The 20,453-nt window shown below is 40.2% G+C and overlaps 2 protein-coding genes across 6 annotated transcripts in view; one reads left to right on the forward strand and one right to left on the reverse strand.

Moving 5' to 3' along the window:
• LOC105935534 (fucolectin-7) overlaps positions 1 to 19,357 on the forward strand; it is a 44,595-nt gene extending 25,238 nt beyond the window's left edge. For 2 of the 3 annotated variants that reach the window (XM_036135346.1, XM_036135347.1), the window contains exons 2-5: positions 17,956 to 18,250; positions 18,323 to 18,477; positions 18,728 to 19,007; positions 19,155 to 19,357. In XM_036135346.1, the coding sequence (XP_035991239.1) occupies positions 17,956 to 18,250; positions 18,323 to 18,477; positions 18,728 to 19,007; positions 19,155 to 19,299 (875 nt within the window). In that variant the 3' untranslated portion in view covers positions 19,300 to 19,357. Of the gene's footprint in view, positions 1 to 17,331; positions 17,473 to 17,955; positions 18,251 to 18,322; positions 18,478 to 18,727; positions 19,008 to 19,154 lie in introns of those variants that run through there. The other variant, XM_021323312.2, reaches the window with a different exon arrangement.
• LOC118562664 (fucolectin-7-like) lies at positions 2,990 to 8,462 on the reverse strand. Of its 3 annotated transcripts, none has more exons than XM_036135351.1 (5): positions 8,325 to 8,462; positions 7,217 to 7,511; positions 4,111 to 4,265; positions 3,346 to 3,625; positions 2,990 to 3,195 (listed from the first exon to the last, which is right to left on the reverse strand). In XM_036135351.1, exons 1-5 carry the CDS (start codon positions 8,386 to 8,388, stop codon positions 3,051 to 3,053), a joined length of 939 nt encoding a protein of 312 aa, XP_035991244.1. In that variant the 5' UTR covers positions 8,389 to 8,462; the 3' UTR covers positions 2,990 to 3,050. The 3 variants fall into 3 exon arrangements, with proteins under 3 accessions (XP_035991244.1, XP_035991245.1, XP_035991246.1); XM_036135352.1 differs by lacking the exon at positions 7,217 to 7,511 and adding an exon at positions 4,339 to 4,633 and having other exon boundaries at positions 8,325 to 8,453; XM_036135353.1 differs by lacking the exons at positions 2,990 to 3,195; positions 3,346 to 3,625; positions 4,111 to 4,265 and adding exons at positions 5,947 to 6,149; positions 6,297 to 6,576; positions 6,990 to 7,144 and having other exon boundaries at positions 8,325 to 8,461.
• Positions 19,358 to 20,453: the final 1,096 nt, after the last annotated feature.

The raw sequence follows: 20,453 nt of genomic DNA on the forward strand, positions 1-20,453 counted from the left end.
TCCGCCTGCTATAGCTTTTGACAAAAAGGAGAAGCAATTTTAATCCACAAAAATGTCAGTTTCACAATGTTAGACAAACTTATAGATCTTGAGGGTAGACTAGTATTAGTAAAAATATCCTGATGATGGGGTTCACCTCCCAGGTCTGGAGGCTAGATACCCCTCAGGGGTGCTGGTACCTGGACCTAGGATGTGTGAGGTGAGTGTACAGCGTTATGTTCTGTGGGTAAGAGTGTATGCATGTGGAGGCATTAGGGTGGGAATGTGACTGTGTACCTGATTTTCTGTTTGTCTTTTTGTCAAGTTGGGTTTTGGACTGCCCCCTCTCCTGGGACCTCTCAGGTCTTCACTTAGTGTGGAGCCCATCCCCTCTGTTGACAGGCGCCTTCACCCACTGGTGCGTTGGTGGTCCTTGGTGTCCGGGGCTGGGTGTTCGGGTGTGTGCTTACTCACTCCTGGTGGCTGCTTCACAAGGCTCGGGCCTCCATGGCTCTGTAGGGGACCCCATGTCTGGATCCACTCCTGCGTAGCTTCCTGCCAGCGGAGTCCGCGGGCTCATCGCCACAGCTCCCAGGGACTTCGGCACTCTGGCTTTTGAGGGGGGGGGGGTTCCTGGGGCTCCTTTCTGCTCTTCCTTGGGATGGGGGAGGTGTTGGTCCCTCTTGGGGCTCTTTGCTCTGGGGTTCTGGCATCTGGGGGGTGGGTGTCTTTGGCTCCTCACAACCATTTTTTATATGGATAAACTTACACACACAAGTGTACTCCCACAAAAACCTACAGGTGCATGGGTCCAGTGTCTATATATCTTGTATCAAATAATACTTCATATTCTTCAGTGATGTTATCAAGGTGTTTGTACCTGTAATATTTTCTTCAGTTGGTTTTTGTTCTTTCTACATCTCTGTGCAGGTGTAGAAGCAGATTCAGTGGATGTTATGCGCTCCTCTCCTTTTCACCCTTTAAGCATTTTGTTGCATCCCCCCCCTCTTCTACCTTTCTCACATGTCCATTCAATATTAAATAGTCCCAGAATAAAATGAAGCTTTTTGCATATTTAAATCAAGAAGAGCACTATGAGAAAAGCAGTAATGCTACACTTTTTAGAGTAAAGCTGTTGGGCTCTCAATTCTTAATTCTACAATTCCAGACAGGACCAACTAGTACTATTACTGGACCATCTGAAATCTCCCCTTTATCTTGCTGATAAAAGGGTGATTTGGCTTTCATACCTACTGTACAAAGAGTACCCTTGTTGAGGTGTTTAATGACATGTTTAAGTGCAGACTATGGAAGAACCACAGCACTGGTATTGTACCTCTGTAGCATTTGATCACTCCATTCTGTTACAAAGCCAGGAACCGTGGTTCAGCCTCTGGTGCAGTTCGCAATGTGTTTAATTCCTATTTGATGGACAGGGACTTGAAGTCAGTAACCTTACAGAGTTCCTGCCTCTAGAAAAAAAAAAAAGTGGGTTGACCCTGCCAAGTGTAGGGGCTGTGGTCAGGACAGGAAGTAACCTGTCCAAAAAAATAAAAAAAAACAGTGACAGCTCAGGTTCAGAGAGAGGGTGGTTCCTCAGAACCTTGAGCAATTCACACTAGACAGTCCCATTTCCTAAGTTATATCAAATATTTGGGACTTTTAATAATTAGTCACAAACACGGAAGACCACCTAATACTGTGGTTACTTTTCAGATGTTACTGAACTCTCATGGTGGGTTAAATTCAGAAGTTCAGAAGTCCAGCACCACTGCTTAAACCAGCGACTATAGAGTGAATTAGAACAATGCTTGTTTCCTCAGGAGTAAAACTTGACTGCTTTTCACAGCCAAGTTTCTTAAGAACAATAACCCCAGGAAATCACAACTTACAGTTTAGTCACTGCATCTTCCTTTTAATCTGATGGGGGAGACACATATAGCCACACAAACAAGTCTGATGTCATTTGTCAGTGGGGGGAGTAATTTGAATTAAAACTCAAATCTCAAGTTAGATTTTAACAAAAGCTAATAACTGGTCAATCTTTGTCAGAATTTGGCTTCAATCCTAAAAATTGACAATTTTCCTGTAGGTGTATAATTTTTGCCTACCTTACTTTATATCATAGGCTACATTTTATTTTAAATTGAAATCAGGGGGCATCTTTTAAGTGAAGAAATGTCTTGTAGCCCTAACCATGTGTGTGGGAATATGAAGGGAAAATTAGAGCTGGAAGTCTCAATTTTATATACATTTCTTTCTGTAATCTTGTGGCTCTGACTGGAACACCTTTACACTACTAAAACTGAGTGCAACTCTAACATTCCAGACAGTGTGATAAAAAGTTGGCTTTTAAAGATTTGCTGTGTCACCCATGTTATTAAAAAGCTGCTGTGGGAATAAAAACTACAAGCATCATTCAGAACAAAGTGTCCCCTTGTGTTAGAAAAAGCATGTGTGGGCTGAGATTAAGATAAAGCAATGACAGCAACAGAAAATGGCAATGCTTCAAAATATTTCCATAAATGATAAGACATATCCCATCAGCCTCTGCTGAGTAGCTCAGGTCTAGAAAATAGGTGGTTCCATAACCTTCAGTAGGAATGTTCCCTTGACCATTGCAGCCAAAATAAAAAAAATATGGCGTTTTATTATTTAAAAGATATTAAGTTTGAGGTTAGTCATGTTCAGTTAGCAGATGCAGTATCCAATTACCAAGGCTTGGAGCAAGTCAGATATTTCAAACCATTTTAGACTGCATGCTTGAAAGCCATATTTAAAAAGCCAAGCATTTCAGAGTGAACAGCAGAATCAAGCAACACTGCTTTGAACAATTGACAGAACATTTCTCCAGCTCTAGAACATCACATCTTATTCCCAGCAGTGTATTCCTCTACATGTTCCTTTTAATTTAATGGGGGTGGAGAAGAAACAAACTAGTCAAGACATTTGTTTTTATTTGGGGGGGGGGGGGGGGGGGGGGATTTGAATAAAAACCCAAAAACAAATCTCAAGTCAGATGTATTTTATTTAACAAGAGCTAGTGCTTCAGAAGTTATTGTAGTACAGGATTACTCAAGTCTGGAACCATAAACCTCAACCTCACAGAGAGTCAGGTACTCCTTCCTCCATGGGATGACCACGTTTACATAACGCCCTTCCAGCCCATTACATTCAAACTCAAGGCTACCTCCCGGAGCAGAGATTGTAGCACACCTGGAGAGGAAAGTTATCATTATTATGAACATTGAATAAAGCCAACATTATGCCTTGAAGGGCTGTTTCATTTGTGTGTAAATGTAGAAGCTCTCACTTTAGACAAGTACAAGACCCTATAGACGTTGAAGTCAAACCAGTTTCAATTACCTGGGATTGTAGTTGCCATTGTTGAAAAGGGAATCTCCGATGCGTATCTCCGCACCATCGAGTCGTTGTTGGAGAATGTCCCTATTGACGATTTTGATGGACAACACTTTGTGGGTGGTGCGCAGATCCAGCCTCCACCAGGGACTGTAGTCATTTGTCGTATGTGAACAGGATGCCTGCTCCCAGTTATTGTTACGATTACCATCAATGGCATTATATGGCAAGCCAGACCCATACAGGGATGACTGGGTTGCTTTGCCATCAAGTGCTAGGTTCTCACCTGCAAAAGAGAATAGAAACATGAATGCCATTTGTCAAAGAATAATCCTCAAGATGTAAAGCAGTTTGGGGATTTTTTTTTGCCTCATCGTCATATCTCAGGTTGAGTCAGTGGCTGATGGTCATTGCAATAAGTAGCTGAGAATTTACAGGCATCTTAGCAACGCTTGAGGCAGATCTTCAAGTATTGCAACTGTCAGCACTGCAACAGAGCTACCAACCAAAGTGAGCAGCATATTTCTAAAGTTCATAATGGCAACCAAACATTTGATCAGCACCATGTACAGATGTTGCATTAAAAAACACCCTGTAGTGTTGCTGTAGCAATATTTGGGTTCTGCAGTGAGACATTTGATAGTAGTTTACTGCAAGACAAGAGCATCTCTGGGGACCGCAGAGAAGGGCTCACCTAGGGGTCCAATTGAATAAATTTCAGCACAAAATCTGCAATGCAAAGGAAAAGAAACAGCTCTGCCAAATCCTTACCAGTTGGGGCCGGGTACCCACAGACCTCCACTTCACAGAGTGTTAGAATCCTGCTTGGACCAGGCAGTAAAATGGTTACATAACGTCCCTCCACACCTTCAGGAAGCTTTATAGTAAGATTGGAACCTCCTTGAATTGAAGAAACTGTAGCAACCCTAGTAGACAAGCAAGAAGAAGAATTTTATACATGTATCACACATGTCAGTTAAACTGATGCAGATCACTCACAGAGGGTTTGAAGCACCCTCATCTTTTAATAAGTTGCCGATGTGAATTTGTGCCCCGTTGATCCGTTCTGCACAGCAGTCCTGTCTGTTTGTGATGCTGATTTGGTCGACTACGTAGGAGTCCAGCAGGTCCACCCTCCACCAGGGGTTATCATGTGCTGCGGTGTGGGTGCATGAGCCTTTTCTAAGATCAGGATTTCTGTTACCATCAATAGCATTGTAGGCATCAACAAATGCATCCCAATCTCCTTTGTAGCGCCAAGACTGTGTTGCCTTGCCCCGTAAAGCAACGTTTCCTGGAAAAGACAAAGAAATTCCAAATGTAAATAGCATAGTCCCCACACATTTAGATTTTAGCAGTTAAAGTTTAAGTCTTTTACCAAAAAAAAAAAAATATATATATCCTGAAAACCGTTTAATAACTTCTACAACAAGGTAAACTTTGAATATTCATGTATTAAGTGTTCAAATTAAGTTTAAATATCACTTTTTTAAAAATTTTATTAACACACCGATTATGGCATTTCACGTTTGAGTGCTGCCTCCGTTTACGGTCTGCCATTTCCGACAAGTGACGTCAATTCAAGAACACGCGAATCAAACTTGCATAGAAACATATTGTTTACATTGTACAACCGGTACAGTGAACCAGGATATATATGCATGTTTTCCAGGATCTTTCACACACACACACACCAAATCTGCGGATCCATTTCTAAACCATGACCTTTACATCTCAATATCAGAATGCAGTTGGCACAAATTCGACCATTTCAGTGGCAACTGCTCCCCCCCCCCCAGACGCTGGCAAAAGGATGATCAGGTATTTCTACTCACACCATCCTTTTACTGAAACCACTGAAATGGTCGAATTTGTGCCAACTGCATTCTGATATTGAGATGTACAGGTCATGGTTTAGAAATTTGAGGTAGCCCAAAAAGTAACCACATAAAATGTGAACATGCCCCTGTACAAGCATGGCAGAATGAAGATGACTTGACAAACTGGAACACACAACTTACTCACCTAACCAACTTCTGACGCATACTTGCCCTTTAGGATCAAAAGGTTCTCCTCCCTCCAGAAAAGGACTCATACGCTGTTCTCAGCTAAAGAAACCCAGGGTTCACCCAAACAACTTTGCTACCAAAGCAGAATATCGAGTAGAGTACATTGAATTTGACTTAAGGCCCCTGTTTCAGAGGGATTTGCTGAAATACCCCAAGTAGAACACAGCCCAGGGGTCTGTTCTTCGTACGTTGTATATAGCCAATTAATGCTTTAGTTGGTTAAAGTTAGACAACTTTAAACTGGACTTACAGCTCAATATCTCAAGAACAAAAACCTCACCACATCTGATTACCAGTTCAAATTTGGTCATTCATTGCAGCTTCCTTTCGATCAGAGGACATTTTTATATTTCCAGAGAGAAAAAGTTAAAGGAAGCTCATTTAATTTTAAAAGTAACATTTCAGAGATCTCACATGTTGACTGACATGTCAGAATGGCTCACTTGACCATCTCCATTTGGATGGACTTTAGATGCCAAACATTGCCTGGATATTCAGCCACTTGTTTTATGAAAACAAAAGACATACACCTTTCTCAAGTAATTTTTCACTTTTATTTCAACAGATGCTAACATTTCAGAAATTGTTGTAGTACAGGATTACTCGAGTCTGGAACCATAAACCTCTACCTCACAGAGAGTCAGGTACTCCTTCCATGGGATGACCACGTTTACATAACGCCCTTCCATCCCATTGCATTCAAATTCAAGGCTACCTCCAGGAGCAGAGATTGTAGCACACCTGGGGAAAAGGTGATATTATAAGCACATTAAAGCCATCATTATGCCTTCAGGGGCTGTTTCATTTGTGTCAAATTCTCCAAATGTAGTTCTCACTTTGATTGTGTCAAACACTAGAGACATTGCAGCTGAGCCAATTTCCAAATACCTGGGATTGTAGTTGCCATTGTTGACAAGGGAATCTCCGATGCGGATCTCCGCACCATTGAGTCGTTGTTGGAGAATGTCCCTGTTGACAATTGTGATGGAATACACTTTGTGGGTGGTGCGCAAATCCAGCCTCCACCAGGGACTGTAGTCATTTTTTGTATGTGAACAGGATGCCTGCTCCCAGTTATTGTTGCGATTACCATCAATGGCATTATATGGGAAGCCAGACCCATACAGGGATGACTGGGTTGCTTTGCCATCAAGTGCTAGGTTCTCACCTGCAAAAAAGTAAAATCTTAGCAACTCTGAAGACATATTTTGTAGTTTTGAACACTACAGCAGAGCTACCTACTAAAGTGAGTAGTGCAATTTTAAAGCTCATAATGTGAGCCAAACATTAGTTCAGCACCATTTACAGATGCCGCTTTAAACATCCTCCAGTGCAGTAGTAGCAATATTTGATTTCTGCAGTGACACACTGAACCTTCACCCTCCAGTATCCAGATGGTCATGGAGGGTTTTCTTGGATGCAACTAAATTTCAAAACTTTGTCAGGCTTTCAATAAGCCTTGATTTACATTAACCGTTTGACAAGATCATCTCTGGGGACTGCAGAGAAGGGCTCCAATTAGATACACTTCAGCCTAAATGTCTGAAGCTAATTAAAAAGGCAGCTCTGCCAAATCCTTACCAGTTGGGGCCGGGTACCCACAGACCTCCACTTCACAGAGTGTTAGAATCCTGCTTGGACCAGGCAGTAAAATGGTTACATAACGTCCCTCCACACCTTCAGAGAGCTTTGTAGTAAGATTGGAACCTCCTTGAATTGAAGAAACTGTAGCAACCCTAGTAGACAAGAACGAACAATTTTATACATGAATCATGCATGTCATAGTTAAACTGGTGCAGATCACTCACAGAGGGTTTGAAGCACCCTCATCTTTTAATGAGTTGCCGATGTGAATTTCTGCCCCGTTGATGCGCTCTGTGCAGCAGTCCTGTCTGTTTGTGATGCTGATCTGGTCGACTACGTAGGAGTCCAGCAGGTCCACCCTCCACCAGGGGTTATCATGTGCTGCGGTGTGGGTGCATGAGCCTTTTCTAAGATCAGGATCTCTGTTTCCATCAATAGCATTGTAGGCATCAACAAACGCATCCCAGTCTCCTTTGTAGCGCCAAGACTGTGTTGCCTTGCCCTGTAAAGCAACATTTCCTGAACAGGACAGAGAAATTGTAGATGTAAATAGCATAGTCCCCACACATTTAGATTTTAGCAGTTAAATCTAAACCACAGTCTAAAGATGTGGAACGGCAGTCCTTACAATGTGGCAAGTGAGGTCCTGCTAGTGGAGAGGCCCTTATTTTAACTCCATCCATGGTTACCCACAACACAAGCTGAAGGCATCTAGCCTTCTAAACAGATTCCCCACCCCTCTAGGTTTAACATGATTTGGATTAAATGGCTCATCTAAACTAGTCAATGTTCAAGGGGAAAATTTGTGGGCTACAAGTAGTCTAGCTGCTTCACAGAGACAGGCATGGAGACTAAAGCAATTACAAGCTTCATACCACCTCATTTTGTACATTTAGCCAACATCCTACTCGATGGTGCTGCAAGCAGTTTGTCTGCTTAGTAAATCTTTAATAGACTGACCAGCCCCCCTACATAATATCAAGGGAGTGGGAACCCCACACAGTCTTCAGGCACCCATCTTCCCCAAACAAAGGAACTCTTTCTGCCTGCTAGCTACAAAAATATTTACAATTTATAGCTCATGCTTTGAGAGTTTAACCAAGATAACACAAGAGCCATAAAACATTCCGACTTTGTGCCTGGCCTCTGAACAGATCTGTTTAAGTAGGTCAAAAAAAAAAAAAAAAAAAAACTTAAACATTTTAATTTAAACTCATTTGAATTAAGATGCATTTTTAAGTTTCTCCAAAGCAAGTAGTATTTGTAAACACTAAAATATTGAGATGTAAGGCCCAACAACAGCAAGGTTTGAGTAAATCATCTGATACTTACGGTATCTGCAAGAGAAGCAGGTTGGCAAGAACAGCAGTAATTGAAGGACTAGAATAAACCCCATTGTTTAGGCTAACAACTACAGCACAGACAGAGAGGTTTCAGATGAGCTTCCATGTTGAACAACTCATTTTACTGCTGTTAAATAGCCCTGAACCACAGCGTGTAGCAGCGACCAACGCACCTGAATCATATTATTTAATTACTTGGTCAGTCAGTGGTTCCACTTCATTTGTCAGCTGGCAGAGTAGATTGTGGCTTGCCAACCGCCATAAAAAAGAAGAAGAAGAAGTAGATTGTGCGGTTTAACTGAGTTCCTGCTCAACGCCACCTGTTCACAATTGGATAAAAATTATGGTTTAAATAAAATAAAAAGGAATATCTTAAATAATGCATAAAGTCTGTCAATCTGCAGTCCACAATCAACCCCAGGCTGAGTATTTAGCCACCATGGTAATCTATTTTCATCATTGTCCGGTAAAGGTGGCAAACTACCAGTTAAGTGTCAGTTAAATGTTTTTCTCAGTTTTTTGTTTTTTATTGTGTGTTATTATGTGATTTCAACCAAATTCATTGTATTTTTTTCGTTAAATTAAAATTTACACTCTCCAACAGGGATGGCATTTTTATAAGGTTCTGTGTTTCATTTTTTATATATAAGATCTAGGGTATTAAGCTCCTGCCCAGTTGCAAGAAAAGTGTAAGACTGGAATGACCTGGAAATTTAAAACCTTTTTCCAGGCTTAAACTGTATGGATATAAACAGCAAGCAAAAATATTCAAAGAAGTTATTGTTGGTTTGAAAGCTCAGAATTAGATGTGTGTGTGTGTGTGTGTGTGAGAGAGTGAAAAAATGAACAAAACTTATGACTTTATTGAAATTTACAATTTTTATTAATGCCTAATACGATGTCTATCTCTGTTTAAGAAGCAAAAAAATATATCGGCATGGTATTCATTTACAAATTTATTTACACATGGTGTAAACATCAGGGCGTCATGATTAGTCATTTAGCCATCATAGTCCAGAGTTTAACATTTGGCACTAGGATGTTTTCATTCCAATTCTCAAAAGTGCTTGAAAAAAAAAAAAAAAAAAAAAAATGTTTGTACAAGCATGTGTTTTATTAGTGTCATTTATTGCAAAATTGCATATTAAAATGCCCAAACAGGCTATTACACTTTCAAAAATAAAAGGATAAAACATACAATTAATTTGCAATTAATCTCGAGTTACCTATCGACATGTGATTAATGGAGGAAATGATCCCCCCCTCTGTTTTTTTTGCAAATCGCAATGGCATTATATATATATATATATATATATATATATATATATATATGTATGTATATAAAACATGCAAAATATTTCAGCACATGGGTTTCTCAGTACTTGATACTGTTAGTACATCCACTGACGGTAAAATTACCTGTGAAACGTCTTCTCACAGCCTTAAAACTGCTTGTTGTTGCAGCCAAATGGTTCGATGAGAGTAGGGAGTAGCAAGGTGGAGGCCAGTGACTTCACTTTTTTGGGCCAATCAGCGATCCAGTGAATAAATAGAGATCAGTGGTCTGGTCCCATATAACTTGGTTGGTATATATGCAAAAAGCTTTATTAGATTTTATGCTGGGACTATCTTCAACACATTGGTTGGATTCAAGAGAATATGGAAACAAATGGCAAACAGGTGAACCAGGTCCTGAATTAGTCATGTGGTATTAAGGCCTTGAACATCATCATCTACATCATCGATACAAGTTTCACAATAAATCTGGCCACATTTTTTGACACGTGACTTGAGGCATCGACAAACTGGACACAGTGTTAAGCCCCAAGGGTTTTAGGAGCAATTTCAGGCTGAAATTACATACCTGATATATATCAATATCATCACAGGTATTAGGTATGAACACAAACTTTTGGTATGTTTGTAAAGGTAAGACAAAAGTATTTTCCCAGTGGAACTACTTTTGCAAGTGTTACCACAACTGATTTATTGGTAATGAAATTGGTAAAGAACAAAATCACATTTTCTGAGCTTTGCTCAAATTCCTTTTGAAATCCTTTTTGAAAACCTGGGGAAAGCACCTGATTTATAGATCCACATCTTGACTATAACTACAGCACATTTGGAGTGAATCAGTTGAAGTATTGGTTCCACAAAGGTTTTAGTGAGCAATGTGACAGGTGTGGTTTTGTATTTTTCACCTCATAAAATACAATCTGGTTGATTTTATCCTAAATCTTATTACTGTGAAATATCTTTGTTTCAAATACACAAGCACATCTCAAGTGCATATTTTGTGTTGCTGCACTTTATGTCTGGGAAATCTTTGTGTTTCACACATCTTTTTTTTCTCAGCGTGGTAAGGGGTCACTAACCTAGCCTAGCATTATCTACTAGCTGCTATGGCTTTTTTGTCTCTCTCTCCGCTTGCTTCTCCGTCTCTGTCTAAGCCTCCACCTCTCTCCTGCTCTCTGTCTCAGATGTTATGTTATTCCTCAGCCTCCAAATCTATTTCTGCTTTAGTATTTGCATGTGTCTCAGTGTTTTTCTGCTTGTGTGTCTGTGTTTTATGTCGTATGTCATCGTACAGGACTGTCTCAGAAAATTAGAATATCATGAAAAAGTATACTAGTAGGCTATTTAACTAATCACTTGAATCGTCTAATTAACTCGAAACACCTGCAAGGGTTTCCTGAGCCTTGAAAAACACTCAGCTTGGTTCAGTAAACTAAATCACAAGTATGGGGAAGACTGCTGATCTGACTGCTGTCCAGAAGACCATCATTGACACCCTCCATCAGGAGGGTAAGACACAAAAAGAAATTTCTCAAAAAGCAGGCTGTTCACAGAGTGCAGTTTCAAAGCATATTCACAAAAAGTGTGTTGGAAGGGGGAAATGTGGCAGGAAACGCTGCACAACCAAGATCTGGCACCTGCCCACAGTGCCAAAACCACCAGTAACTGGTGTACTGACCATGGCATTACTGTCCTTGATTCGCCTGCCAATTCCCCTGACCTGAACCCCATTGAGAATTTGTGGGGTATTGTGAAGAAGAAGCTGAAAGACACCAGACCCAACAATGCAAATGAGCTAAAGGCCGCTATTGAAGCATCCTGGGCATCCATAACACCTCAGCAATGCCACAGGCTGATTGCCTCCATGCCACGCCGCATTGATGCAGTAATCTGTGCAAAAGGATTCCCAACCAAGTACTGAGTGCATTAATGGACATTTTCAAATGTTTGATTTTGTTTTGCTGTTATAATATTTTTTTTACTTGGTCTGAGGAAATATTCTAATATTTTGAGATAGGATTTTTGAGTTTTCTTCAGCTGTACGCCATAATCAGCGATATTAAAACAATAAAAGGCTTGCGATATTTCAGTTGATTTGTAATGAATCCAGAATGTATGACATTTCATGTTTTTTAATTGCATTACAGAAAATAAAGAACTTTATAACGATATTCTAATTTTCTGAGACAGTCCTGTATGTCATGTGCATAACACGCTATAGAATAATCCTTTATACCAGCATTCCCATTCTCTGCACTCATCACAGGCTACACCAGACTTATCTTCTTTGCCTGTGCACCCTCGAGGAGAGAGAAATTTTCAATCTGAGTATGCCTTCGCTCTGTTTGAGTTAAAGTCCATGATGCGTACACTACAGGTTTGTTGTCTTGGAGATGGGCAGTTCCAAGACCATGATGGGAAGCATCACATGTTAGTCACTGTCTTCTTTGGTCATAATACTGGAGAAAAGGTGGGCTGGTGATGCACACTTTAAGCTTGTTGATGTAACCATCTTGCTGGTGTTCAGTCTAGCTCCATGCCACATCCTTGTGAAGCAGCTGACGTAATGGTACTGACAGTCCACTCAAACTTGGGATGAACTTCCCCAGATAGTTGATCATTTCCACAAAACATTGGAGGAAGTGTTGTCTTCTGGCAATGATGTGTCATTAACCGCATCAATTCTAGTTGGACCTGCTCTCAGTCCTTCATCAGTGAAAATGTGTATCACACAGCTCACCTGTTTGAGCCTAAACTTGCACTTTTTGGATTCATTCTGATTTTTGTCATGCTCTTCAACTCCTTTTCCTCCTACTCGGATATCATCCAAGATCACTGTGCACGGATATCCTGCGAATATCTGTTCCATTGCTCTTTGGAGGATTTCTGTATTTCAGTATTAATACCAAAGGGTATCCTCAGTAATTTAAATGATATGAGGTGTAATCTAGTTTTATTTGCCAGAAGGAGCTCTTTGTGTCTAAAACAGAGAAGACGGTTGCTCCTGAAGTCTAAGCTGCTACCTCATCTACAGTGCACATGGGATGGTGAGGTCATATTAGTGCCATTTTTAAATGTCTCGGATCGATACATATCCAAGCGTCATCAGTATATTTTTTATGTGTCCATGTTGGACACCCTTTCTATGGACTCCTCCACCGGTTTAATTACTCCTGGGGCCTGCATTCTCTGGAGATCCTTTTCAACTTTTTCCTGCATGGGAACAGGAATGCGCACTGGAAGGTTGACAACTGGTGACAGATTTGGGGTGGAGTCTTCTTGAATAGGTCGCATGTATGTCTCTGACTACATCTTAATGCAGGTCTGCGTATTCATGAAACACTTTTTGTGCTAATGTTCCATCCTGATCAGTGTCAATATGGCAGACTTTGTACTCATTTGTACACTGTCCTTTAATCCTAAATTGGATTGCACATTGTGTTTTGCAACTTTAAAATGCAGACCAAAAAACTGTCCAGCGAGCTTGCATTTGAGAGTACCTGTACCTATGGATTTAATCTCTGTACTTTCAAAAGCAAAAATGGACTGAACTTATACAGTGCTTTTCCAGTCATGCAGACCACCCAAAGCACTGTTCACTATAGCCACATTCACCCAATCGCTCTCACTAATACACCCACATTTATACACTGAGATGCAGCCCGTAGGGAATTTAGGGTTAAGTGCCTTGCCCAGAGGCACATCAACATGCGGCAAGAGGAAGCTGGAATTGAACCTGCTGCTTGTCAGACGACTACTCGACCCATCAAACCACAGTCTCCCTTAAAAAGAGTTACCTGTGTTATGCCATAAGCTGGTTGAATATGCTTATTATTATTATTATTAATTATAATTTGGTATTATAATTTAAATAATAAATCATTCAACTCAAAATTTCGCTATAACAAATATAGTTCAAATGGTGGTGATGTTAGCTATAAGCTTATAAGTATTTATACCACTAATGCATTAGTTAACTTGCTGTTATGAACTCATTTATGCTGGAATAAATGATCAGGTCGGACTGTTAACTGACCAGGTTTATCCAGCAGGCTGTGAGAACCCCAATGTAACTGCAATTAGAGTTTAAATCCTTATTCCTTATCACCATCCAATGATATTGTCTCTGTATTAATGTCAGATGTTAACTCCAAAGGAGGTTAGCTCTGATTTCTGAATACCCAGGCAACTGTGAATTGGACTGAACACAAAACAATGTCTATTCCGCAGTTGTTGGTTTTATTGAACCAAAAGCAATTCCCTGTTACAGTAATTCTCTGATTCAACAACTTTGGAATTCTTACTCATTACTAAACTAAAACATGCAAAAATATATGTGGAAATAAAGAACAAAACAAAAATAAACAATGGATTAAAATGAGCGGTTAGCAGATCTTAACTTAACTCAAAGTTGTTTAACACCGCCCTCGAAACATCGGCATTTGACGAATCAGCATTGATAGACAGAACAGCTTCGGGAATCTCACTGGACGCTTTGATGTCTTACGAAAGCTAGTTCAGCTAAGCTACCTACAGTTCAGATACACGTGACCCTCCCAAGATGGCTGCTACGATGACGTATGAGGGGAGGTCCTAATGACGTAACCACGCTTACGCTGATGGGGTAATGCCTCGCTTCGAGAGGGGGCAGCTAACTGGGAGTTTAAAGCAAAGCCCGCGACTTGAGCTCGGACAAAGAAATTAAACTGATAAGGAGCGAAAAGAGAGAGAGGGGGAAGCAGGGAAGAAGATGGAAAGGAATGAAGCAGTAACCCACGGCGGGGTTCTTGATGGATCACAAATCAACACAGCAAATCAATTGTAAAATGCATGCACATACAAAGAAAATGTTCAGCAAAATAATTCCAACTTCGTCGTGGAATAAAAGCATTAACCAACACCTACAAAGTTCTACGCCTGCCCAGGCACTTCTAAACACCCTGTTGGTGAGACAGAAATAAAAGGGGAGACTCCGTTACTTTGAGATGCCTCGGGGCTGGTCCGGAGCGCTCCGAGTGTGGCTTTCTGGACGCGCCTTAACGAGCGCAGTTGTCCGCAGGCTGCAGCGGGACGGGGGAGAAGCTGCTTCGTTTCTTCCTCCGGGTTCAACAGTCGCTTTGTTGGCCAGACAAAGGGGGGTCCTCTTCGATCACTGGGAAATCCGGCGTCTCTCAGTCTTTTGATCAGAGGGAATTTAAAAGTACTTATTTAAGTCGACCTCCTGTTATAACAAGCAGGGAATAACCGTTGCGTCGAAAAATCTCGGTCCAGCGAGCAATCGAACACGTGGCGGGGAATCACCCCAACGGAAACAGCTGTGTCTTCTCGGGTTGGCTAACAGCCAGGGAAGAAGGAAGGTTGTCGTGTGTGATCGGCTTTTATAGCCATCACCATAGCAACCTTATCTTGATCGGCGGCCATTTTGCCGTGTTGCGTGATGGGAGTTGGTGGCCATTTTGACCACATTGCATCATGGGTAACGCAGTCCGTTACATCCTGAATTGATGCCCGCTTTTGTCACGTCTGAACTGGCACAACACCTGTTTGTGTGATTTGTGCAGAGTTTCTTCATTGCCAATGTCTCTGAACGTGTCCAGTGAAATCACATTGCCCTTTGCAACAGTGTCAAATTTCATTTTAAAAACCTGTGCAGCAATCCCCTTTTTTGTAGCTATCCTTACCCTCCAGTGTCACATTTTAAATGCAAAATGTGTCATCAAGAATGTTTTATTGTCACCATGTTTTACCACCGGCTTAGGATACAAACAAATAACATGACACACATACACAATATACTTAGTATTTACAGTTTTTTTACACATTAGAGTATGCAAGTTCATATAAAGCTTGAAACTCCACACTACTTCCGGTATTTTGAATTGAGAAAGCTTCCTGGATGGGAAGCAAAACACCATCAGCTTCAAAATAGAAGTCCAGCTGTTTTGTTTATTAACCATTTTTTATTGTGCATGAAGTATAGAACCCTCAAAACTTAGAACAACAGTGGCACCTATTGGACACTCCAAGTAACTGTAGCAATGACAAACGGAGACACTTCGCAGTACCACTTGAAGCTTATTTTGTTGCTCTGTATATGTATTTATTAGGGCCAAATACACTTTATATCAACCATTTTTACTAATATGGTGTTTCAGAGACCCATAAAATGAATGGAAACTGCTCTACATGACATATGTAGCCTAAAAATAAAGTTTTATAATTATCTTCTATCTTATCAAAATCCAACATTGAAATAATGGCTGTTACTGAGACACACTTGGATTAAATTAAAGAAGATACAGCTCTGGCAATAGATGGTTACAGCATATTCAGGCTTGATAGAAATACATATGAATGTGGCACTTCATTTTATATGAAAAGTTAGTGAGATGTATAAAGTTTCCGTGGTTGAATGGGGAGCTATGGGAAAATATGGAAGAAAGAGAATATATTACAATGGTTTATCTAGTAATCCTGTTGATTGGTAATACTGTATTAGTATTTGAGGAACAAAGTAACAAAAATGATTTGTCAAAAGAAAAAACCTAAAGAAAAAAAAAAAGAAAAAAATCAAACCCCTAGGGATTGTGACAAAAATACTTGTGACAAAAGTATAAAGTATAAAAATACCTTAGAAACTCTAACTAGGCCAGTAACATCCAGTCAAGATCAAGATACCAAAAAAACAAACAATGCAGTCATATCACAATTCAGTGTTAATATGTATGTTTAATAACCAAGGTTTGTTTTGATGAATTGGAAATGAGGCCAAATTAGCTATAAAAGCTAACAACGAGCGACATTTGCTAGGTATTCAAATAACACGTTCTCGATGCCAAGCAGTGTGGAAAATAAAACACTTTTAAAAAAGTGTTGTTTTAAAAATAATTTGCTCAATTGACTTCACTCAATATAATGGTGGTGGTAGAGCACAAAAGGTGTCAGATGAAACATTATTTACAAGAAGAGAAACTTTTAAATGACACTATATCTGTGTCTTTTATGTAAATATTTACCCTAAAAGTAGTTTGAACTGCTTGTTTTAATATATGTGTTTTACTCCATGGTTAGTCTAATAACAATGCAGTAAAATACTGTCTGAAAAAGTCATATGGTCAATTGTCAGTTTAAGAATAGATTCATTTATTTTGTGGAAAAAAAATCAGAATTAAAGTATTAACTTTAACTCTGATTTTAGCAGCTTCAGTAGGGAGGCCCTAGCAGCTAGATCATATATTAAAAAATAAAACTGAAAAAAAACTTTATACTTTTAACATAGCACCCTACATTAATGGCATCCCTGTTGGAGAGTATACATTTATTTAAAGAAAAAATACAACTAATTTAGTTAAAAGCACATAATCACACACAATAAAAAACAAAAAACTGAGAAAAACATTTAACTGACAGTTAAATGTTTTTCTAACTGGCAGTTTGCCACCTTTATCGGACAATGATAAATATAGATTACCATGGTGGCTAAATACACAGCCTGGGGTTGAGTGTGGTCTGCAGATTGACAGACCTTATGCATTATTTAAGACATTGGTTTTTATTTTATTTAAATCAAAACAGGTGGACGTGAGCAATCTACTCTGCCAGCGGACAAATGAAGAGGACCCACTGACTGCACATGTAATTTAGTCATTTGATTCAGGTGTGTTAGTCGCTGCTACCTGCATTGGTTCAGGGCTATTTAACAGCAGTAAAATTAGTTGTTCAACATGGAAGCTCATCTGAAACCTCTCTTTCTGTTCTGTAGCTGTTAGCATAGAGGATGGGGTTTATTGTAGTCCTTCAATTACTGCTGTTCTTGCCAGCATGCTTCTCTTGCAGATATCGTAAGTATCAGATGATTTTTTTTTTTCAAACTTTGCCGTTGTTGGGTTCCACATCTAATTATATCAGTGTGTACAAATTGTACTTGCTTTGGAGAGACCTAAAATGCATCTTAATTCAAATAAAGTCTTTGACTTTAGGGAAGTCATTCTCTTAAGCAACTTGAGTTTTAGTTTGACAGCCTTTTAGTCTCTGTGTAATGCAGCCCTTGAAGAAACTTGCATGGCCAAGATGGGCCACTTCTAAAGTTCTATATCATATTTAAAATTAGGGAAGGGAGGGGGGTGGAATATTAATACAGCCAGGTGCCATTGCCTTGTATATTGGTCAAGTCCTGGATGTAGTTCAAATAATGGTCTCCCCACTAGTGTTACCTCATGACTATATAGTTCCATATTTTCAGACTTTGAGTTGGCTTTTTAGCTGCTAAAATCTAAATGTGTGGGGAATATGCTATTTACATTAAGAATTTCTCTTCTGTCCAGGAAACGTTGCTTTACGGGGCAAGGCAACACAGTCTTGGCGCTACAAAGGAGACTGGGATGCATTTGTTGATGCCTACAATGCTATTGATGGAAACAGAGATCCTGATCTTAGAAAAGGCTCATGCACCCACACCGCAGCACATGATAACCCCTGGTGGAGAGTGGACCTGCTGGATTCCTACGTAGTCGACCAAATCAGCATCACAAACAGACAGGACTGCTGTGCAGAGCGGATCAACGGGGCAGAAATTCACATCGGCAACTCATTACAAGATGAGGGTGCTTCAAACCCTCTGTAAGTGATCTGCATCAGTTTAACTATGACATACATGATGCATGTATAAAACTAATTTTGCTTGTCTACTAGGGTTGCTACAATTTCTTCAATTCAAGGAGGTTCCAATCTTACTATAAAGCTCTCTGAAGGTGTGGAGGGACGTTATGTAACCATTTTACTGCCTGGTCCAAGCAGGATTCTAACACTCTGTGAAGTGGAGGTCTGTGGGTACCCAGCCCCAACTGGTAAGGATATGGCCGAGCTGCCTTTTACTTAGCTTCAGACATTTATGCTGAAGTGTATCACATTATGAGCTTTAAAATTGCACTACTCACTTTAGTAGGTAGCTCTGCTGTAGTGTTTAAAACTACAATATGTCTTCAGAGTTGCTAAGATGCAATGCCCCTTCGCCACTGATATAACCTCAAGTGCCTGGACTGCTTCACATTTTCAATTTTATTTGTTTAACCAACAAATGGTTTTACTTTTTTGCAGGTGAGAACCTAGCACTTGATGGCAAAGCAACCCAGTCATCCCTGTATGGGTCTGGCTTCCCATATAATGCCATTGATGGTAATCGCAACAATAACTGGGAGCAGGCATCCTGTTCACATACAAAAAATGACTACAGTCCCTGGTGGAGGCTGGATTTGCGCACCACCCACAAAGTGTTTTCCATCAAAATAGTCAACAGGGACATTCTCCAACAACGACTCAATGGTGCTGAGGTCCGCATCGGAGATTCCCTTGCCAACAATGGCAACTACAATCCCAGGTATTTGAAATTGGCTCAGCTGCAATGTCTCTAGTGTTTGACTAAATCAAAGTGAAGACTACATTTAGAGAATTTGACACAAATGGAACTGCCCCTGAAGGCATAATGATGGCTTCAATGTGCTTATAATATCACTTTCCTCTCCAGGTGTGCTACAATCTCTGCTCCCGGAGGTAGCCTTGAGTTTGAATGTAATGGGATGGAAGGGCGTTATGTAAATGTGGTCATCCCATGGAGGAAGGAGTACCTGACTCTCTGTGAGGTTGAGGTTTATGGTTCCAGACTTGTGTAATTCTGTATTACAACAATTTCTGAAATGTTAGCATCTGTTGAATTAAAAGAGGAAAAATTACTTGAGACTGGTGTTTTTTGTTTCCATAAAGCAAATGGCTGAATATCCAGGCAATCTTTTGTTGAGCATCTAAAAAGTCCATCCAAATGGCAGTGGCGTAAGATGGTCAAGTGAGCCATTCTGCATAATGGCTGCCTTTGGTTGACATGTCAACCATTATGTGAGATCTCTGAAATTTTCTTTTAAAATGAAATGTGGGCTTCCTTAAACTTTTTCTCTCTGGAAATTTTTTTTAATTGGATCAAAAGGAAGCTGCAGGGAATGAAAGAATTTGAACTGGTAATCAGAGTGGGTTCTTGAGATATTGAGCAGTAAGTCCAGTTATAAGTTGTCTAACCTTAACCAACTAAAGCATTTATTGATCTTTCAATATATGCAATTAAAAGGATGGCGTGAGTAAAAAATACCTGATCATCCCTCTGCCAGCGTCTGGGGGGGGGGGGGGGAGCAGTTGCCACTAGAATAGAACAATTTGTGGCAACTGCACTCTCATACTGAGATGTACAGGTCGTGATATTCAAGTTTAGAAATTTGAGGTGGTCCAAAAGTGCTTTCAGTATTCACAGAATGTGAACATGCCCTCATACAAGCAAAGCCTGGCAGAATGAAGATGACTTGAAAAACTGGAACGCTCAAATTAATCACCGCTTAACCAACCTCTCCTAACTTTTTCGCGGCATACTTGCCTTCTAGGATCAAGAAGTTCCCCCAGAAAAGGACACACCCTTTCTGATCTCCATATGCAGATCTCAGCTAAAGAAACCCAGGGTTCACCCAACCAACTTTACTACCAAGCAGAGTTTCATGGAGTACTTTGCTTGAATTTGACTCAGGGCCCCTGTTTCAGAGGGATTGGCTGAAATGCCCCAAGTAGAACACAGCCTAGTAGTTCTACCTCAATCTGTCATACTGAACGGTTTTGGATTCAGAACCAGGTTTTATCAGTAAGGTAACGAAACTCCAAGTCCAATAAACCCTGAGCTAAACATGAAAGAAGCCATCAATGGAACACATGACTAGACTGGCAATGGCAGGTAATGAAGCCTTTCTTGTCAATGGAAATAATCTTTAATGAAGGTATTTGGAAGAAAGCA

The sequence above is a fragment of the Fundulus heteroclitus genome, chromosome 3, assembly GCF_011125445.2.
Source record: "Fundulus heteroclitus isolate FHET01 chromosome 3, MU-UCD_Fhet_4.1, whole genome shotgun sequence".
NCBI lineage: Eukaryota > Metazoa > Chordata > Actinopteri > Cyprinodontiformes > Fundulidae > Fundulus > Fundulus heteroclitus.